Source organism: Squalius cephalus (assembly GCF_949319135.1).
Source record: "Squalius cephalus genome assembly, chromosome: 7".
NCBI lineage: Eukaryota > Metazoa > Chordata > Actinopteri > Cypriniformes > Leuciscidae > Squalius > Squalius cephalus.
Genome location: NC_137128.1, coordinates 27,391,132 through 27,413,729, shown reverse-complemented (window position 1 = coordinate 27,413,729; position 22,598 = coordinate 27,391,132). Strand labels below are relative to the sequence as shown.

The following is a 22,598-nucleotide window of genomic DNA, read 5'->3' as shown; positions in this document are numbered from 1 at the left end:
CAGAAGGATTTCTGACATGGAAGAAAACTGGCATCAATCATAAAGACAGAAAGTACAAAGTAAATACTGCACTATGTGGGAGCCTGAATCTGAGGATGAATCGCTGTGTGCGTGTGTTTGTGCACGCCTGTAAGCGTACGCTCGTCTCTGAAGAGAACCTTTAGCCTCATTCAGCAAGTTTAGATTTGACTTGAGAGTGACTGCCTCTCTTCTCTCCTTGGAGTCTGTTCTTTCAAGGATGAATGGACACCGAGAAAACAGACAGAAAGCCTGGAGAGCTGACACTTGTTGCTATCGACTCCGTCGGTTTAAATCAAGTGAGCTGGATGGTGTGCATAATTCCACATGAAAAAGAAATGATTTTAACTCTGCGTCATACAAAGCAGACCCACAGGAGTGTCAAGAGCTTTTGAGGTTGTAAGAACTGGCATGTTGCCCTCCTATTGCTGTGTCTCCATCAGCACTGTGCCATTTCTGAGCTCAACTCGATCCCTTCAGGCTTTTTCCAAGATGCCCATCTCCTTTGAAAGCCTTATTTGTTTTGCTCAACACCACTTGATTGTATTGCCTTAACAGAATATAAATGTGTCTATGTGAGTGCGAGTCTTTATGATGATAGCTTTCTAAATACACTTTATTGCAAGTGTTTTTCATTCAAGGCTGCACAGAAATTCAGCTTGATTATTTCTCAACCACTCTCTTGTTTTCTCTTACTGTTACCTTTTCATTGGGACTTTCCACCACTGGTATGCCCAAGTTATGTTAAGCTATGTTTTGTGTCTTCTCTCCTGGTTCAAACACTTACTTGAGTGTAGAGACTCCATCCGGAGTGGTGGGCTTGTTGAAGCGCCTCATGTACTCGTACATCTCAGGAAAGCTCTTTTTCACATAGTCCTCAGCACTGCTTTCTCGAACTGTGCCGAAGCGAAACCCCAGAGACGGGTGATGGAGCTTGAAAAAAGCAATGAAAAGTGAACTGACTGAGTGAAAAAGGTTTGAAAACATAATCCCATCATTTCCAAAAATAGTACTAAAATGCACCGTGGTACTACTATAGTTTATTCGACTTGTGCATGTACAATTGTAAAAAACTGTTTTTCAATTGACATTCACCATATTATGTTAAAAGTATCAAGATCTCTCATTTTAAGGGATACACATTTAGACATACTACAACACAGTTTTAGTCAATCAACAAAAAATATGTGTGTACTGTTCAAATGTTCTGTTAATCAAAACATCTTCATGGTTTCATCAACAATGTTAAGCAGAACAACTGTTTTCAACATTGATAATAATAAGAAATGCTTCTTGCACATAAAATCTGCATATTAGAATGATTTCTGAAGGATCATGTGACAATGAAGACTGGACTAATGTGCTGAAAATTCAGCTTTGCCATCAAAGGAATACATTATTTTGTTAAATATTTTAAAATAGAAAACAATTATTAAAAATTATAGTGATATTTCACAATATTACATCAAATATGTTTGTATATTTCTTTAGTAATTCAAGATGAAATGCAGTGTTTTACCTTGACATCATGAATCCCTGACACCTCCTCAAAGGTCTTCTCCCCCACCATGACAGCTGCTAGGTTGGCCGTGTAACTGGACAGAACCAGCAGGCAAAATATGGCCCAAAGATTCATGAGGAAGCGGCCCGTCCAGCACTTTGGAGTTTTACTGGCAACGGTCCGGCCGAACAGAATGGCGTAGCAGAGGTTCAGGGCAGACGAGTAAGAGAAGACCCTAATGCGGTTGCGTCCATGCGGGGTCATGCCAAACGGACTGTTCCACTCATATAGGGTGATGAAAAGAGCTGTGATGTGCAGTGCCACAAAGATACCCACCCACATGGACCAGTGAAGCGGCCACATGAAAGCACCGATGGGTGCAGCTGTGTCCTTGCTGCGCACCAGGATCCCTAGACTGGTGGAGAAGAAGGGGCTGGTGAAGTCTATCACTCGGCTTCGAGCTGAGTTGATGCTAAAGCTGGCGACGGCCATATCAGCCACGCCACTGAGCAGGTCGCCCACCAGACCAGTCCATCTACCCCCTTTCCACGCCCCGTACTTCCCATCGCCTACGATGTAGAGGTCAAACTCGAAGTGCATGTCCTCGGCTAACTTCTCTAGCAGATCAATGCAGTATCCATAGCAGCATTTCCGCATGTCAGTTGGCAGTGAACTGCTGTTGGTTTGCTCCAGCTCTCTGAACAGCTGGTTGAGGACTTCAGAGCTGTTGGTTTGAGGGTCAAGGCACAGCTGACCTGCTGGACATTGGCCCTCCTCGTCCACCTCCCGTGTGAACACAAACGGGTGCTCGACCAAGGTCACGACCCGCAATCTGCTCCCTGCCACTGGGAGTCCTGCCTGCCAGCGTCCGCCGAGCCTAATCCCTGGGCCGCCCTCCCGGTGGTGCTGGGTCATGCCTGGCCACAGGCTCTGTTCCTCTAATTCCAGACGGCCCGACTGCCAGCTTGCCACAGTCACCCAACTTGGCTGGCCCAGAGGGTCCCGCTGTAGGCTCCATATGTGAAAGCGCTGGGAGGTAAGGACCCTGGAGAGCGAGCGCTGTACTCGCACCGGGCCTGTCAGCCCCATGAACGAAGTGTTCGACAAGAACCTGAGCACAGCAGGGACATGAGAATTGTGAGGGGAATATATATGCATCCAGCAAAAGCAAAGACAGTGATGAGATGGCAGAGCAACACTTTTTTTGCTGAATCTCTAGCTAACCGAAGATTTTTTATAGCTATAGTCTTTTTTAGTCTTTTTTTTATAGTCTTTTAATATAATGGCATTGATTGATATTAATTGGTTTAAGTACCAGCTTTGTTGACTGCATTACAGTTTTATATTAAATTTTAAGAGATTTTTACCTTTGATAATTAACCCTATAAAGCCTACTGTATCGTATTTAAAGAGCAAAAATACCTCTAAATTATGAACATAAAAACTTTGATGAAAAGCCCGTTGTACACAATCTACTACATATCTTCTGTCATCTGATTGTTTACTTTTGTGCTTTTTAATAAGTAAAACACATTTTAGTATATTTCTAAAAAAATGGCAGCTTCAGGTTGTGGTTGACGTGTCTTTTTGCAGTGAAATCTTTACTGATTTTTATAAAGTAGATATAAGAATTATTATTGTTAGTAATATTTCAAGATTAATACTTACTGTACTGAAGCAACTTAAGTTTACTTGAATATTCATACATCTTTTTTTATTTAGATTAAATTGTGTTAAAATGTATCAAATAATACATCAGGATTTTGAACAACATATATTTGTATATTTGTCTCTCAATCATCATTACACTGCGTTGCATTATATGTTTTTGCCCCCACAATAAAAACTACAGAGCTTTGATCATAAAACTGCATTTAAATATCATCTTACTAAGACATATTATTGGGAGATATACTGTAGAGTAACAAATTATGTTTATATGTATTTTATGTAAGTAGCTTGCTATATTGTAATAAATATCTCATTGATTTATACAATTATCAAAATTTGATCTTAATTTTTGGCCATATAAATATCAGCAAATGCACCAAATTGGATTTTTTTTCTCCTCAAGCATGAGCTCCATATTCTTCTATATGTGCAATTAAACATGATAGCCAACAAAAAGCACATTTGCAAACTTTTTTTTAATTTTTATTTAATTTTGTAGTGTTCAATAAACTGATCCATTTAAAAAAAATAGATTTTTCTGACTATTATTTCATACTCTATGTCCATATTTACAGGGTTTAGGTCCACTATAAGTAAAATATTATCAGTGTTCCAAACTCATCGCCTTTGACAAAATTCTCCATTTTGAAAACACAAGACCACCTAAGTGTTTAAATGTCAGCCTTGTGTGAAAATGCCATTTGCTCAGTCGATCGCGTGTTTGAAACAGCAGTGTGAGCTGCACAGGAACTCAGCGCACGCTCACCGCCCAGGGAATCTCACTGTCGCTGCATGCTTTGCTGAATGACCACACAGAACAGCCTCCGATAAAAAAAAATAAAAAAACGCTTACAAAAGACATAAGGTGCCGTTTACCGTTTTTGTGCACAAAGACCATTCATCACTTTATATAAGCGACAGAATCCATAGAATCCATGAAGCAACTGTGTGAGCATCAATAAAGAATGATCTTGCTTAAAAAAATATATAATTATATATATATATATATATATATATATAATTAGAAATATGGTAATTTTTACAGTGAAAACATGACAATTTTGGAATAATATCTAAATAATTATATATATATTATCAGCCTATTTTACGTTAAGGGTAAGATGACTTTATTCCCTATAGAACACAAAAGGAGATCAAAATGTCCATACAATGAAGAAAACATTCTGTCATTATGTGTGTGTGTGTGTGTGTGTGTGTGTGTGTGTGTGTGTGTGTGTGTGTGTGTGTGTGTGTGTGTGTGTCTGTGTGTGTGTGTGTGTGTCTGTCTGTCTGTCTGTCTGTCTGTCTGTGTGTGTGTGTGTGTGTGTGTGTGTGTGTGTGTGTGTGTCCTAGTTAACCCTACATTATGGGAACAAAATGTCCCCACAAAGATGGCAATATCTGAAATCCTTGTGGTACATTCTATGGTCCCCATGAGGAAAACAGCTTATAAATCATACTAAGTGATGTGTTTTGAAAATGCAGAAAGTTTTCTGTGATGGGTAGGGTTAGGAATAGGGTTAGTGTAAGGGGATAAAATATACAGCTTGTACAGTATAAAAATCCTTATGTCTATGGAAAGTCCCCATGGAACATAAAACGTGTGTGCGTGTGTGTGTGTGTGTCTGTATTAAATAAGGATTTTAACCCAGGTCCCCTTGAATACTAAACGAAAATTACACCTCTAGATGATCATGTCTAACTGTCATAAAAAGAAGTGCCACAGCTGTCAAATTTGCTGCATGGTGCGTCTGCCAAGATTTAAATAATTATTCCTTATTCAAGAGCTACTGATTGGCACAATGATTATCCGTTTAAAATTACACACCAAAATGTTTAATCTTTAATTCTCAAACAATATGTTTCACAGCATGCAGAAGAAAAGAATAAGAACAGACGGAAATATAGATCACTCTTGAAGCCTACTGAAGTTCAAGGCTTTCTTCAAAGACAAAAGGACAGGATTATGACCTGAGAAACCTGAATGAATCACACTAAATCTTTTGAACCAATATATGACCTTTTACAGACAATGCATTTACTACTACAATGTAGTAAACAAACAAATATGTAAATATAGCATGGTTTATAGATGAATAACCCACCATGCAGCTCTGGATATTCTACTATTGTGATGTTCTGCATATATCACATAATTGTGATTTCTTACACAGCCAAGCCACACTGCTTTTATGGCAGAATATACGCCATGAATTAGTTCAATGATCGATTTTCATCAATAAATCAGCTGGGGATGTAGAGTAGTCAAAGGTTTGCAGGGCAATGTCTGAGTCACAGAGGGAAGATGAAAAACCCAGAGTGAAAAAGGCTTGTGATGTGTGGCTAAATGAGGCCATAAATGATATGCACTCTGTGTGACCATAACTGCACACTTCCATTAAAACAGGGGAGAACAGAGAAAATAAAAGGGGAAAAAAATGATTGCCTGCATCATTAATTTCTCCTGATAGCCCTAGTTTGACCCGCGGAGAACACTTGATCTGGTGTGAAAGCAGAAGTTAAAAGACAGGGTATAATAAGTTAGCCACTGCAAAAGCTGATTTCCTAACTGAGATTTCTATCCGTGTGACTATTATTAAACTTTCAGAAAGCATTAGCACCTCAGAGAACAAATAATCCCTGTGTGTTGTGTTGTTTTTCAGATTCTGTGTTTCTGTGCTATACACTCATTTCTCAGAGCAAATACATTTCATTACATGGGGGTGGGGGGGGGGGGGATTCTCACTCTGTGAGGTGAATATTAAAGATTACATCACTGCGTTCAATCGAGTTCTAAATCTCAGGGGTCCTCTGTCTTTTTTTCCCTTCATTTAAAAAAAAAAAAAGTTTTTCAACTGAGCAAGACTCATATAACAGCGGCACTTTAATCTTACATCTGAGGGTGCTTTTGCTCTTTCTTTTTTTTTACCACAAAAAAAAAAAAAAAAACGAATTTGGAGAAGTGAGCAGATAGCTAAGGCTTCATCCAGCCTTCAATGATAAGAGTTTTCAAGCAGTGTAAATAGGACTATATCACAATACAAACAAAACTCTACAGTTTGTTATATAAATACCAAACATTTTTTCCTACTTTGGTTCTATATGCACAAGTAAATGGATTAATCTGGTCCTGATTTCCATTAAACATTAAATTGTATTTTTAAACATATATACATTTTACAAATGTATAAATACAAAACCATTTAACATGCTGTAAGGGTGGATTTCCTGCAGGGGTTCAGGCTGCAAGACTGCCGAATGACAAAAGAAACGTTGTCAGCAAGATGGTGTAAAACTGTACATTTCTTGTCTATTACCACCCACTGCTACTTATACCAACGACGGAAATAAGCGCAGTTAAAATAGCTTAATATGTGGGAGAGCGTTGCTATAGAGAGTGACCATATTGTATTGCAATAGTTAGCACTTCAAAGTTAATAGCAAATCAAAACTAGTTAGCACATTAGTTGTAATTGAAAAGGTTTAATGACAATATATGGTTACACTTAAAATAGTTACAAAATAGATGTATGAGATGATAATAACTTATACCATTAATTGTATATATGTAAAATGTTACCAGAGAGAGAGAGAGAGAGAGAGAGAGAGAGAGAGAGAGAGAGAGAGAGAGAGGGAAGAGGGGAGAGAAAGACCCAAAGCCAAGCAGGGCCCGAGAATCAAAAAAGCCAGAGCACCAAAGAGACAGAGCATCAGGTACAATCTTCTTTTATCCCTTCCCTGACCATGTGACTAAAACCAAAATGTGAGACATTCAAACTGACAAATCAGATAATTGCAACTTCCCCCAAAGGTGTGACAATTCATCGACCCCCAAAGTACACACATCTTGGCCTACAGGCCTTGATCACTATCAGCCCCTCTGTGCCTTTAGGAACTCCAAATGGTCCTTGTGGTAGAAAGAGGGGGTGGAAAACGGTAAAGCAAATGTCTTTGTTCATTTCAAATATCTTGGATTATTTTCAATCCTTCAATGCCTAATAATAAGTGTTTAATCAAGGCATAATTAATACAATTAACATAATCCTTTGATTATGTGTTCTCATTTAAATACATTTGACTATCATTTAATTCAACTGATCTGATCAGTTTAATATTTGCATTGCCTATAGATTTATAACCTTAAAAAAATAAAAATTATAATAATAATAAATATATATATATACACATATATATCTACAAGTATGGAGATACACGTATAAATATCTAACGTATAGAAATTGCTGAGAATGTATCATTCTGTAACTTCTAACTTGACGGTGTATGTAAATGCACACAGGGATATGGTTTTGATTAAGGAGGTATAAATGTAGTGAAAATGCCCCTTAGTCCTTTAATTGCATTTTTAAGTCTCCGGTGGTTCAATCAGAAAAATAACTATACTGATGACCATAAATGACCATACTGCAGTCGAGACAGAATATTCCTGTAACTTTATACCAGTGGCTGGAATACTAATACAGCCTTTTTCCTCGGAGAGAATTTACTACATTATAATTCCCCTAATGTAAAATATGCTTAATATGTCTATGCACATAATCACTAAAGGTGAAGTCAAAGCTTAATTGAAATGACTGCACTGCGTGATCAGATAACAAATGAATTCCTGATTACGTATAATACTTAAAATACCTCCAGGATAGACATTTGTGTTGGTGAAGTTACTTTAAAACTCTAGCTGGATGAGCTACAGGCTCATACAGCAGTTAAACTACAACAAAGCAATACTTTTGACAGAATAGTTAGCTAGACTACAATATACTGATAAAAATAAAATACTGAAAATATCATTTTAATAATGAAAATATTCATAATATGAAAAATGATAGTCTTTAAAGATGATACGAGATTAAAAAGCTTTATACTGGGTATCACATGACAGCTATGGTAAACACAATTTCCAGATCCCCTATAGGAAATTGAGCTTGAAGGCTAGGGGTCCAAAAGCCATGTGTCGCATGCAGATTCCACATTAATCATAAATGTGAAACACGGTAAATAGGGTTTACTTGTGTAAAAAAAAGGTGTTAGGGCTGCACACATTTGTGCAATCTATGACACTTGACTCTTTAAGGCACATACATTTAAGACCATGGATATTTGTTTCTTTCGCTATGTCCTCTAACACAATCTCCAGTTTTATTGTAAATAACTGGGCTTGAAGACCATGGGTTCATATAAGCCACACATGAGTCACATAGAAATGTCACACTAATCAGAAATATGAAACATGGTAAATGGGGGGTAGCTGTGGAAAATGTAGCCTATTAGTTATAATGTGACAAACAACAGAAATGTAGCATTGCTAAACGTTAATGTTTATGTCATATTATAACTAATAGGCAACATTTTCCACAGGTAACCCCCATTAACCATGTTTTTTGTCCTACATTTAAATTTGCTTGTTGGAACAATAGCTTGTTACTGGAAATGCTACAGTTTATGAACAGTTTTGCTACTTAATATTCAACAACAATATTATTGATCTGACTGTACTGCCGCGGTTGTATGAGAACTGAACTGGACGATGGTCATTTTTTTTGCAGAACTGCTTTATAGATGAAATTAACTAATTTAATAATTAATGATTTTTACCACGGAACTGAATTAACACTGAACTAACTTCAGGCTGAACAACAGCCGAAATGCATCATTTTCCTGTTATCACTGTAAACCTGTTTCTGTATTCTGTAAAACTATCTGTATTGTATAAAGCGCTATATAACTAAAGGTGACTGACAAGACTAGACCGTTACACTTATGAAAATGAAAATGTAGTTAAATACAGTTTTTTACGGCTCAGTTTGTCAAAACATTACACACAATTCACCCATCCACAAACACAATTTTGACATTGTATGGCACATATATGTTCATACAATTTGATTCTGTTTAAAACACTTAGTTTGGGTTTGATTTTTAGAGATATTGTTAGAGTAAAGGATATGATATATTGACCAAACACAACACACAAGACCAGTACTGCACATTGATGAAAATATTTATTTCTCTCCATATTGTAAAATCAGTCAATACACCCATGCATTTCCAAAGGTTGCAGTTTGCAATGAAAATCAGAACATATCCTCAATAGAATATAGTAGTACATAAACATAAATCTCTTTGTCTAGCTGCACATCACAGGCTATGTCCTTTCTCACAAGACAGCGAGGGAAGAATCTTCTTAAAGGGTTAGTTCACCCAAAAATTATAATTCTGTCAGTAATTACTCAACCTCATGTTGTTCCAACCCCGTAAGACTTTCGTTCATCTTCGGAACACAAATTAAGATATTTTTGATTAAATCTGAGAGCTTCCACTGAGAGTGACGAGAAAACTTTTTGTGCGCAAAAACCCCCAAAATAACGACTTTATTCAACTATTCATTTTCTTCTGTGTGGGCCTCTGAGTGAGTTCACGTTGTGTAACAGCGCAGTGCTTCTGGGTTGTATGTCACACGCATCACACACATGACCAGCGTCGGCCAATAGTGAGCCTACGTGCTGACGTACAATCCAGAAGCGCTGCGCTGTTACACTACGTGACCTCACTCTGAGGCCCACATAGAAGAAAATTAATAGTTTAATACATTTTATTATTATTTATTATTATTACCCGTTATTTTTGTTTGTTTTTTGCGCACAAAAAGTATTCTCGTCGCTTGATAAACTTATGGTTGAGCCACTGTAGTCACTTGGACTATTTTAAACATTGTCTTTACTCACTTTCTGGGCCGGAAAGTTTCGATCCCATAGAAGCCTATGGAGGAGTGAGCCAGCTCTCAGATTTAATCAAAAATATCTTAATTTGTGTTCCGTAGATGAATGAAAGTCTTACGGGGTTGGAACAACATGAGGGTGAGTAATTACTGGCAGAATTTTCATTTTTGGGTGAACTAACCCTTTAAATGGCAAATCCATCCTTGCACAGACCCTGCATCCATTAGGTCACAGGCCTCCTTCATGGCTTGAATGAGGGATATCCTGACATAGGGCTGGAGATCGTAAACCTTCAATCACCATGCCGAAAAAAACTCCTCAATGGGGTTAAGGAAGGGAGAGTATGGTGCGAGTTAAAATTGTGGATGCTCATGAAACCAGTTTTGGACCAGAGCAGATCGGTGAAAAGATATATTGTCCCAGATGACAATGTATCTCCTCTGCTCTGCATCTATTTGGTCTTCTGCTGTGACAATGTTGTGTAGTCTGTCTAAAAATGTGAGTATGTGGGCCGTGTTCTGAGGACCTAAGTTGGCAGGCTGGTGGAGGACCCCATTCTGCCTGATTGCAGAGAACATTGGGGGACATTCAAAATATCTCTGTGGACAATGATGTTTCTCTCTCCTCTTACTTTTGTCAGGTTAAACTCAGCCTCATCTGTGAAGATAAATTCATATGGGATTGGATCAGCATCAATTACCAAATCTCTCTGGAAAAAAAGACAATATTTTGTAGTTCAGTATGGGCCTACTATAAATTTACATGTTAAAATGTTCTGTGTATTCAGAATACTAAAGTGTACATTACTCACCTGCACATATTCATGCTGCAGATCTTTTACTCTTTCAGAATTTCTTTCAAATGGCACTCAGTAGAGTTGTTTCATCTGTATGTGATGTTTTTGAGGATTCACCACAGTGTTGATAGAGAGACCGGATTGTTATTATTGAAAACTGTGTGGTCACCTATCGCATTATTGCTCTCTCAATGTCAAACCATGGTTTACAATGTAGTCAACCAAGGTTGTTCGAATCACATCTGATTAGTGTGGTCCTCGTCTTCTTTGTTCACGTCCTCCACCAGGTATACCTCTTCCTCTCCCTACCCCTCTTCCTTCACGGGCTCCACCTCCCATCCTCACTCTCCGTCTTCCTCTTACTGCAATGTTGCCTTCAATTTTTGTTGAAGACTGGTAAACTCACCCATTGCCTTTCAATAGAGCTTTCACCTGATTGTTGAGTTTACAATTAACCACCTACGTATTTGATCAATTGGTTCATAGGTGTGGTATTTAGGAAAGCAGTGCCTTGAAATGGCAAAGAAGTGACATGTTAGATTTCTGTGTCTAATGTAGAGAAGTGTGTGCAGTGTTTTCCAAAAAAGTGTGAGGCTGAGAATAGTTTTGGTTGTGCAGATCTGGGCTGAGATTTTACTCCTTGAGTGTCAGGTTTCTCTAACTGTGTGTTATTTTTTATTTGAGTGTGTAAGCAATAATCTATTTGCTACTTAGTAAGCTACTTAGCTGGAAAAAGTTATACGTTTACCTGGCAAGGTACTGTCCAGAAGAGGGTAGCTCATGTTTATTGGGCTTGTCAAAGCAGTTGACCATGTTCTGGATGAGTGCCAGGTCCGGTCTCACCATGGTCGCCGCATACACAGCCCTGCCAATGAGCTGCAGGGTATCCCTAATGTAGAAGTTCAGGGGTTTGCGATTCACCTCCCCATAAGCCAGAAGACCCAGGGGGGAACCAATGGAGTGTAGAGAATCAAGACTAAGTGGATATCCCATGATCCAGTGCATGGGGGGCAATGCAACGCTCAACTGGTTGGCACTGCGCAGCACTGTGGCCGTACATTCAGGGTCGGAGCTGAAAAGCACCACGGAAGATGCCGGAGCAGAAGGAGTCCTGCTGAGGAGCTGTGAGAGGAGCTCCATCACCTTGTCTTCGCTTGTATTTTCCTCGAGTCTGGACAGGTTGAGGGTCTCCCACAGGTGCCAGTGGGCTCCATCCAAGCCTAGGTGACCCCACTGTTCAAGCTCTTCCAGCATTACTGTGTTCCCACCTCCCGGACAAAGAACTGCCGCTCCACCCTGCCAGCCTCCCTTCAGCAACACCGCTAACAGCAGCTCCGACAATGCAGAAGGCGGAGTACGTGTCATCATCTGCAAATGGAAGCGGTTCTGAAACCAGAGAACATACACAGTTACTGTAGGTCTAGGGCTGCATGATTCATCGGGAAAAAAACGCGACATGCGATTATCAAACCACAAAGGCTGTGATATAATTAAATAACTATATGTGAGGTTTGTTTTTATGGTTTCACATGCTGCCACATACATTTTACTTTTTCCACTCAATTGTGTCGTAATAACGAGATGTTTTACAGTTTGAACAATATATTTTCTCATAATAACGAGATGTTATGTTGTTAAAACAATATATTTTCTCGTAATAAGATTCTATGTCGTTAAAAACAAGATATTTTTTTCCTTAAAACAACATATTTTCTCGTAATGACAAGATGCATGTCATTAAAACTTGTTTTTTTCCATAATACGAGACAATGTGATGTTAAAATGATATCACTGGAATACACTCTATTATAGTTTAATTTGTACAGTCGTTACTCATAATTGATGTTTTATGGAATGCATAACCTTGTCTAATTCTAATGCTGTGCAGTGTGATATGTTGTTTGTATTCCATTCTTGCATGTCTTTAATAAACAAAGATGGTCAGACTCTGAAGGAGGCCTTTAAATAATGAAATATGTGTCGCAATAACATGACAATATTTTTATTTGTTTCATCATACCCATTACCCGATTAATTATTATAAACTGTGGTTGATGTGAAGTATCTGTGATGAACTGTACATCAATAAATCACAACAATCATGCGCTATGGTCTACAGATGAAGTTCGTAAGTTTCTATAATATTTAAAGGTTCCAACTTTTTGAACGTGGACTGTGATAAAGGCCTATTTCTCAAGTTGTCACATCACGTACAAAATATGTGGTTTTAACAATTTAATATCTCGTTATAATGGGAAAAGCATTATCGTTTTTATGATATATGTTTTTATCATATGTTATTATGAGGAAATGTATAGTTTTAATGACACATTATCTCGTTATTACTGAAAAAAACTAATTTTAATGTCCAAATCTCATGATTAAACGAAAATTAATACTCATTTATTATTAATAATCTTTTTTTTTTTCATATGATATATAAATCACAAAATGTTTGGCCAAATTGTACATTCCTAAAAACAAACACAGCAAACTTGAAGCATAAAAAAAATCACAATTACAACTTTACCCCCCCTCCCCCCATGTACCCCTAGTTAGGTCTTCACACTGACTCATCAAAACAAAAAGCAAACCCCCCCATAAAATACATATATCTTCAGGCAGCAAATGCGTATTGTATTCCCTAATGACTGTACGTTTGAATAAGAGGGAAGTCTGGAGAGAGTGTTAGATCTCCTGTGACTTCCAACTCCTAAAGCTGCCTTATAGGCAAATAGAGGAATATATTACTTACTCTGAACTTATGATGACCTCATACTCAAGAACCCTGAAAACAACACTCCTTTAGACGCAATCTTGGACGCAAACATTTGAATCACTCGAATGAAAAATAGACACTAAAACAGTGAGGAAGAGCCGTCAGCTCTCATCCGAAATAGCTCCTGGCCATCTCTAGACAGCCTCTCTGCTGTTTTTGATGTGGACTGACAGGGAGGTGTGCATGAATGTGCCGAGAGAGTGAAAGATGGGATGGTTGGGTGTTCTGAGAGGATGAGGGACTGTTTGAACCTGGTGGGGGGCTGCGAGCGAGCAGCACGGGGCCGCGGCGCTGAAGAGGAGTCCCCACGCAAAGTTAAAACCTGTGTGACTGGAATAACATTACCGCCCGCGGATCTGACACGCGTCCCTGTGACTTTCACTGCTACTTAGGGCACACATAAATTAGCACGCACACTGACGACTCCATGCGGTGATGCCAAATAGAATGAATTTGAAGACAAAATTTAAAAACACACCGTTCATTTGGTGTCGAAGTTCTGCTCTGCTGAAAGAAAAGAATAGGGCTTCAAAAAATAGAAACGGACCAAGGGGGTCCCGGGATTGTGCTGCGTACATATGGGAGCTTAGATAAGAAGAGAGAACGGGGCTGGCTTATCTTTTATTTACCAGTATATCCAGGTGATACCAGGTGAATAGCAAACAAACAAACAAACACCTTCTATGTGAAGGCAAACCTTCAGCCTTGAAGCCTCTCATTGCTCATTCGATCTGAAAACAGCCATTCCTCCAAACAATACCTGTGCTCGGTAGGACATTAGCCTTCTCACTTCTAAATGGATCCACAAGCTGACAGCCTCTGAACAGCATGAGCAGTTTGATTTGTTCTCTCGGTCTGGGAAGTTTAGCGAGAAAACGTCTATTTCCATTTCCACTTTTCCCACACCTTGCGAGCAATTTTCACAATCTGTCTTAACATCAGGGAGAAATAAATGGGTGCTATTTTTTAACTGACAGCTCATAAATGGCCCAAATGTTGAAGAGTAACATTTCAGTAATATCCAATACGGCAACATACAGGTTTTGCGGACTAATACAAACAGTAGTTTGGCCATTAAATTATCGTTCAGGTGTAGAGAAGGACGTGCTGAATCTATCTCACTCTCACACAGCAATGGCACCTGATCCATAAACAAACCATAATTGAGCTGAGAAATTGGAATTACTGTCTATCTTCCTGAAACAGACGCTAAACTCTTGTAAACCCCAATGATTTCTGCTCCGATAGCTGATAAGCTTGCGCGGTACCTAATTTTGAAATTATGTTTCATAGCTTCTGCATTCAATTATGAAAAAAAGAGATACGATTCAGCAATACCACTGCATACAATGATTTGCAAAACCACATATTTTTCATAAATGACTAGTCAGTAGGTTGTCTGAATCACTAGCGGATTAGTCAGTATTAAATTAATAGTTTACTCAAAAATAAAAAAATTGTCACAATTTACTCATCCTCATGTCGATCTAAACCTGTATGACTTTTTTTTCTTCTGCTAAACATTAAAAATATATATTTTGAAGAATGTTGGTAACCAAACAGTTTCGGTGATTATTAACTTCCATTGTATGGACAAAAAAAAAAAAAAAAAAAAAAAAAATCTCCTTTTATGTTCCACAGTATATGATGACATAATTTGTATTTTTTGGGTGATACATCTCTTTAAGAAAGGGCGTATTATATTTTGGGTCATTTCCACCACATGGGTTAGTGCAACTGACACACGGTAATAATCCTGAGCTGCCTGTGACATGAAAAGGCAGAAGAAAAACCCATAGAAAAAAAGTCAATTTCACACTATTGATGCCCTGGTAAAATATCTATCATACAGAATAAAAGGCACATTTTGAATGGTATTAATAGTGAAAGAAGTTTTGCCAACTAACAGCAGGAGCTAACGGGTCCGTGCTAACCAGCCCAATCTCCATACCCTTGGGTCTTGCCTACAGAAACAGCCTAGGGGAGCACAACAGAATGAGACAGAAATCAGGTGTCAAGACGCATTTCCAAACCAAAACTATTTTTAACTTGACATGCCACATCAAAAACACAACATTCACGGTGCAAAATGTGATGCAACAGCCTAAGATTTCTGTCTGCAACTCTGCATGTGTACACAGAACAACATTTAAAAATAGTGGAGACTGCACCGCACGGTAAATGGTACTCAAAATTCAAGGTATTCAAGAGATAATTAGGTTAAATATCTATAACCTTTAATTCCACAAAAACATGAGTCAACACAAAAATGGCGAGTTGGAATTCTGCAAAACAGCAGAACATTGGTCACATCAGGCGACCTGAAGCCTCCATAGTAATTGTCTTGACATTTAAAAGTGGACTTGTTACAAGAAGCAGTGTTTTGATGCCGTGCTTTAAAGTGAATGAATTCAAAGACCAACTTTCTGAGGCATGATGTTTGAAATGCTAACATCATGCTAAAAAAAAAAAAACCTCTAGATCTTTTTAACCTCACTAATTCAGAAATTGGTTTGTGGGCGACTAGTCAACCATCCTGACTCATCCCTACTCTGTAATCAACTTTAGTTCCACAGTGCTGTGCCAAAGTGCTTTAAAGTCGTAAAGAAAACTGCTTATCTAGATGTCAAATTCTGCCACTCACTTAAAAATGTTGGGTTAAAAATAACCCAACGAATAACCCAACTGTGGATTGGTATAGCACCTTCCCAACTGTGGGTTATTTTAACCCAATGCATTGGGTTAAACTCCAGTTGGGTTAAAATAACCCAACAGTTGAGTTAAATATTTATTTTTATTTATGACCTTATTTTAATAAATAAAATACAAATTGTTTTCAAATACAGATTGTTTATTTGTATAAACAATACATATGTTTCAACAAATATATTTTTCAATTACAAACTATATATTGGGGAGTCTAGCATTTAATGTAAATTATACATAATTGTGTACATAAATTCAAAATGCACAAGTGTACATACAACACACATAATAAATTCAAAACCTATGCAAATATGTACAAACAGTACACATTCAAAACCTACACAAAAATGCACATAGCATACATACAATTGTACAGCATACAGCACACAAAAATTCAAAATGAACACAAAATTTAGAACTACACATTAATAACCTATACATTTAATTCAATAACCTATACAAATATGGACAGAATACACAAATTAATAACAATAAATCCTAATCACAACTTTATTAAAAGGTCTTCACTGTACACTGAATGCATTGATGTGTTAGTGTAAACATACCTTGAGTAATAAAACTACAAATACATATGTTGACTACTGGACCTAATGATGATGATGATCAAAGTTCTTAATGAGGCAGGACCTCCTCCAGATATATTAAAGTTTGCATGCTACAAAAACTCCCAAAATGGGTGCAGAGGTCTTGAAATAGTTTATGTCATAGATGTAAAACATTTTTGAAACACATCAAGTCATGTGGATCCGGGCTTGTCTCACTGTTTCTCACTTGTCTCCAACCTTAAAAGAATAAATAATGTTCAGTTGGGCATGTACTGTGACAACATCAACAGTGTTAAATTATGAAAAAGTTATATCAAAGCAGAGCTGTATTGAATTAAATTATGGTCACTCTAATTAGTCATTACACCTGCTGTTAAATGGTTAGTTCACCCAAAAATGTAAAATCGGTCAATAATTACTCGCCCTCATGTCTTTCCAAACCTGTAAGACTTTCGTTCATCTTCGGAACACAAATAAAGATCTTTTTGATGAGTCTTACAGTATTCTGTCCCTCCATTGACAGCTACACAACTATCACTTATAATCCCCAGAAAGGTAGCAAACACATCATAAAGGTAATACATGTTACTCCAGTGGTTCAACCTCAATTTTATGAAGTGACATGAGTATATTCTATCCCTTAACCATAATTTATCACTTTATTTACAACATATTAAACTCAAACGCATGTTCACGAGAGCACCTCGACATTAACATGTTGTGTTAATGCGCGAGCAGACGACAAGAGCGTGAAAGCAACAATTATGTATTTTTGCACAAAGCACTCGCGTCAGTTCATAAAATTGAGGTTAAACCACTGGAGTCACATGGATTACTTTAATGAAGTCTTTACTACCTTTCTGGGGCTTGAAAGTGGTAGTTGTGTATACTGTCAATGGAGGGACAGAAATCTCTCAGATTTCATCTAAAAGATCTTCTTTTGTGTTCTGAAGATGAGCGAAAGTCTTACAGGTTTGGAACGACATGAGGGTGAGTAATCATGACAGAATTTTCTTTTTTTGGATGAACATGAGCTGAAGAGCAGTGTAATTTATCAAAATTGATTTGATAGTGTTGCTTTTACTTACAGGCCAAATGTCATTTAAGCTGCGCTTCATTTCAGCATATGTTGGACACACCATTTTTCCATTTGTGAGGTATGGCGATGATGGAAGGATGTCAGGCCATTTCTCCAGGATCATCTTTGAAAGACAAGAAAAAAAACAGTTTTCAACTATACCACACGTGTGTGAACCTAATTTCATATGCACTTAGACACAGCCAAAACAATTTTCCAAAATAAGACACCCCTTCCATATAGAGGGTATGCACTGACGTCACTTTCCCGCCGAAGAGCTGTTGCGTGACTGGATTTAATAGGGGAAACTGCGAAAACGTGAGTAAAACAAACAATTATCAGTTTAAACTAAAGGTTGGACTCGATATAGTGTTCCTTACAACTTAACAAAGATCCAGTGATCTGTGGATATTGACATACAGCCAGGAATCCTGTTTCCTGATATTTATATGAGCCTGATTTAGACACCGGGGAAATAAAAAAAAAAAAACTTATTTGCCTGTGAACGCTTTATATAACGACAATATAAGTCCGGGTGATCACTTCTATCAATGTTATATATATCATATCGTCCAGCCCTAAAACTTTTATAGTTTTTTGTCAATGTTTATTTAAAAACATCCAATTATGCGCTCCATTTGCTTCTCTGTACTGTAGTAATGGGTATTTTGAACGAATCTTTAATATGACTCGGGACTACTGAGTCTGTACTGGAAACAGAAATTATTAGTTCATCTCTTGAGTCTTCGGGTTCGAGTCCGAGTCTTTTGTTCTTCCTGTCAGTCCCATAGAGGCTATGCTGTCAGTACCGGAAAGAGAAATGATTAGTTCATCTCTCGAGTCTTCGGGTCTGATTCTTCTCTCTGAGTCTTTCATTCTTTTGTCACATGACAGCGCTGGACACATAAATGAGTTACTAATTTTTTAACAGTAACATGCTACATTTTTGGTCTCAAATTATAGCTTTTTAATTTCTTTAAATTTATAATTTAAGAATTTCTGTTATGATGGATCTTTTCCATATGGATGAGGTACTAAAGAGTTGGTAATGCTTTAAACTTTATCTATGATGGGGCAAACCACTTTGATAAAGATATATATATATATATATATATATATATATATATATATATATATATATAGTCTAATAACAACAATTCCGTGACATAAAACTAAACGACTCGAACCCGAGAGATAAACTAATCAATTCTGTATCCGGTACCGATTGCATAGCTCAGCTTATGTAGTCACGTGTTGAAAGAAATGACTCGAACCCGAAGTCGATAGACTCGAAATGTGAACTAATCAATTCTCTATCCGGTATTATAGACTGCAAAGCTCAGTTTATGAGGATGTCACGGGATGAACGAACGGCTTAGATTGGGTAAACTAACAGACTGCATAGCCTGAAGACCCAGATAAATAAATTAATCGTTTCTGTTTCTCATAATTTGGCCTCTTCCTTGCATTGCATTTTTTTTCTTATTCTAAATGTGATCAACATTTGATGTGTTTGGGGAATTTGGCTATTGACATGTAACATTTAAATACATTCTGCTGAAATTAACGAAATATTTATAAATTTTTATGAATGAGATGCAAAGATCCAAGTTTGTAAAATGATCCGAACTTCCCACTACTACGTCACGTGCATACATATTAAACTCACCATTCCAAGAAAACTGTGAAGTCTGGGATATTCTCTAATGATTTCTTCAGCAGTTCTTGCAGTTTGTTGAGGTGGTGTGTGTCTCACGAACTCCTCGACTTGGCTGTGAGGACTTCATGCTTTCTTTTGCCACTCAATCATTGTCAGTCATCAAACAGCTAAGACTATATTGAAATAAAAAAAATACTGTATTGAAATTACGGAAGACAGCTTAAAAAAAAAAAAAAAAAAAAAAACATAAGTAATTATCTGTACCTGGATCTGTAGTAGCCCCAGCACTGCACATTTGTTATCTCTAATCATTATTCAACTTACCAACTTGTTAGTAGAGGGACTCCAAGACCGGTGCCAGATAAGGAAGACATCCAAAATGTGTACTGTACACTGTCCAGGACCAGAGTTGAGAACCATTGTCATCCAGCAGCATAATACTTTCATTTACTCCTTTCTGTGTTGGAATGAAGCAGAAAAAAATAAATATTTTCAGAAAAGTAAACTAGTCCTTAAAAACTTGTTACTACAGTAAATCAAGGTAATCTGTGTATTGGAAAACATCGACTTTCTTTAACTAATCATGAACTAATCGTTTATTTGTTGCACAATGTTTCCCATTTCAATGTTGTTGGGAATATCTGCACTTTTTCATCTTTCTTTCATCTCGGGAGATTTCAGCGAATTCAAACGCTTCTCCTCACAGCGCTGCTGTGGTGTCGTGTGACCGATGTCTGAGCTCGCGCCGCTGGGCCGAGCTGATAAATGGTCCGTGCACTACGGTTCATATGAGTAGAGCTCTTTCGTTCCGCATTTAGTGACAATTGTAGTCGCACCTGTACAAAAAAAGTACGTTACCAGTCTGGAGCACTGCTTCAGCTGTGACAGCTTAAAGTCCCTTTAAGACATTTGCTATCACGAATAAACAATTGCTATCCGTAAAACAGGCGTAATGCTAGTGATTTCAGACTAAGGCCTACTTAGTTTATTGTAGTAGGTAACTGGTAGTAAACGGTTTCGCTAGTATAATGTTATAATTAATTACTTTATTACTGCTAGCGACCTAACGGCGATAGCTAGGATTAATTTCCAATCGATCTCACTTCCCGGAGATCATTAAAACGGTCTAAAGGGAACTTCGTTTTAAAAAAATATAAAATTCATATTTAGAATAATTATATTCAACGTCTCAGTACACAATACTTAATGTTATATATACATAAAAACGATATGACTTACCTTTCATAATCAGGATGCAGCAGCAGCTCCTGCGTTGACTGTCTGTCACTGGACCGTTAAAATTTGAACCGTCGCTGCAGAAACCGTAGGCTATTTAACCCAACAGTCGGGTTATTTCTAGAAATTACCCAACGATTTTAAAAATGACCCAATATTTTTGGAAAATAACCCAACATATTGACCCAATATGTGTAACCCAACGGTTGGGTTACACAAATAACCCAACGTTTTTTACTGTGCACACAATGTTTTTTGAGGAGAGAAATATTATGGCAGAGAGAAATGCGAGAAAAGGTACATCAATACTGCTTGCTCTCTATTAAGAGTGACAGAATCTTAATAAAAAAAACGCTGTTGGAACTGGTAAAGATTCACTAACATGTGAATAATTTAAAAACACTTACAGTCTTGAAAGAAAAAAAAAGAAAAGAAAAAAATGCTTAATTACCGAATGAAGACGATGCTCTCTTTATGGTTCTGACTGACCTCTGAAGTGGATCATGTGGGGATCATAAAGAAGTGATTTATGCTATGTATCATTATACATACAAAATGTTTGGGCTATTATGACCCGAGGAGTGATTTGTGCTTATGTATCTAGACTATTTATGCAAATCAGTCAAAAAAAAGGATTTAGCATAATTAAAAAAGGGTGAGCAACTTGTATGCGATGAAGAGAGTAGCTATCATGCTTCATAAAGTGTTCATGTGGCTTGAAAGTGATGCTTAAATAGGCACAGTTTGCCATACTGAGTGGCGTCCCCTCTGTGTTTAGTTAGCCACATCATTAGGCGTAAGCGGTGTCTTGGCAAATGTGTGACATCCCAAGTCTCAAACTGTACCCGAGGCTCACTTCAGCAGTAGATAAGCGGAGAGATGGCAGCTCTTCATAATCTCTGCATTATCATCAAAGTGCTTCATGTCTTGTTTTACATTTTTGATCTGTTATGATAATTAAAAACATGAAGGAAAGAATAACTTCTGATGCACAGTGTCCACTACTAAAACTAATCCTTAACCCATCAGGGTGTGATGTAATATCCAAGACAACATGGATGATGACCTTTGACCCTTACCCATAATTCTGCCCTCGCTATACGTCTTCGGCTGCATCCGAATATGCATACTTCCCTACTATATAGTTGGTGAAAAACAGTATGTGAAGAGTATGTCCGAATTCACAGTATTCATAAAGCAGTAAGGAAAAAAAGCACTTGGATGACCTACTATTTCCAGCGAGATTCTGAAGTGTTCATCCAAAGGAAACCTTATTATTCCATGAGGCCACGGGAGAGGATTTGCAGATGCAGTGAAGCGATGCAACTGATGCTGGTAGGCCACAAGTCAATGATAATGACAAATGTAGTATTTCCACATTACATTCATACTAAACACATTCATATATCTACTTTTTTAACGGTCAGGACTTATTAAAAAGAAGTACTTAGAGAGTAAGCAATTTCGGACACAGACTTTGTGTTTTTTATTTATGACATCATATATTCAACATGGCTGATGGTGGTGAAGCACAAAGTACCACTAAAATATCTACTGTTGTTCCTGGAAATTTATATGAGAATATCATTTCAGCTCTACTGTGACCATTTCTATGGTGACTATTTAAAATGAAATAGATCTAATAAAAAAGAAAAAAAAATCTTAGAAATTATTTATTTATGCTATATAAAGCATAGAAAAATAAATATTTTATAGAATTGAATAATACATTAATAATTTATGCATCATAAGGTTAATCTATTGCTTTAGGGATTAGGCATGATTAGGGGTAATCAGCTGAATGGTATAAGTATTATGTGTCAAAGGCTGTGACTAAAACGGCACTTTAA

The 22,598-nt window shown here is 37.4% G+C and overlaps 1 protein-coding gene and 1 long non-coding RNA gene across 2 annotated transcripts in view; both read right to left on the bottom strand.

Moving 5' to 3' along the window:
* grin3ba (glutamate receptor, ionotropic, N-methyl-D-aspartate 3Ba) overlaps positions 1–22,598 on the bottom strand; it is a 51,907-nt gene that overhangs the window by 12,462 nt on the left and 16,847 nt on the right. Inside the window, exons 2-4 of the mRNA XM_079876652.1 lie at positions 11,472–12,109; positions 1,538–2,630; positions 806–951 (exon numbers count right to left, since the gene is read on the bottom strand). Coding sequence (XP_079732778.1) covers positions 806–951; positions 1,538–2,630; positions 11,472–12,109 — 1,877 coding nt within the window. The remainder of the gene's footprint in view (positions 1–805; positions 952–1,537; positions 2,631–11,471; positions 12,110–22,598) is intronic.
* Positions 16,340–20,269, bottom strand: LOC307161740. Its single transcript, XR_013821795.1, has 4 exons — positions 19,837–20,269; positions 19,522–19,685; positions 17,863–17,976; positions 16,340–17,011 (listed from the first exon to the last, which is right to left on the bottom strand). It is a non-coding gene; the product is annotated as an uncharacterized lncRNA (long non-coding RNA).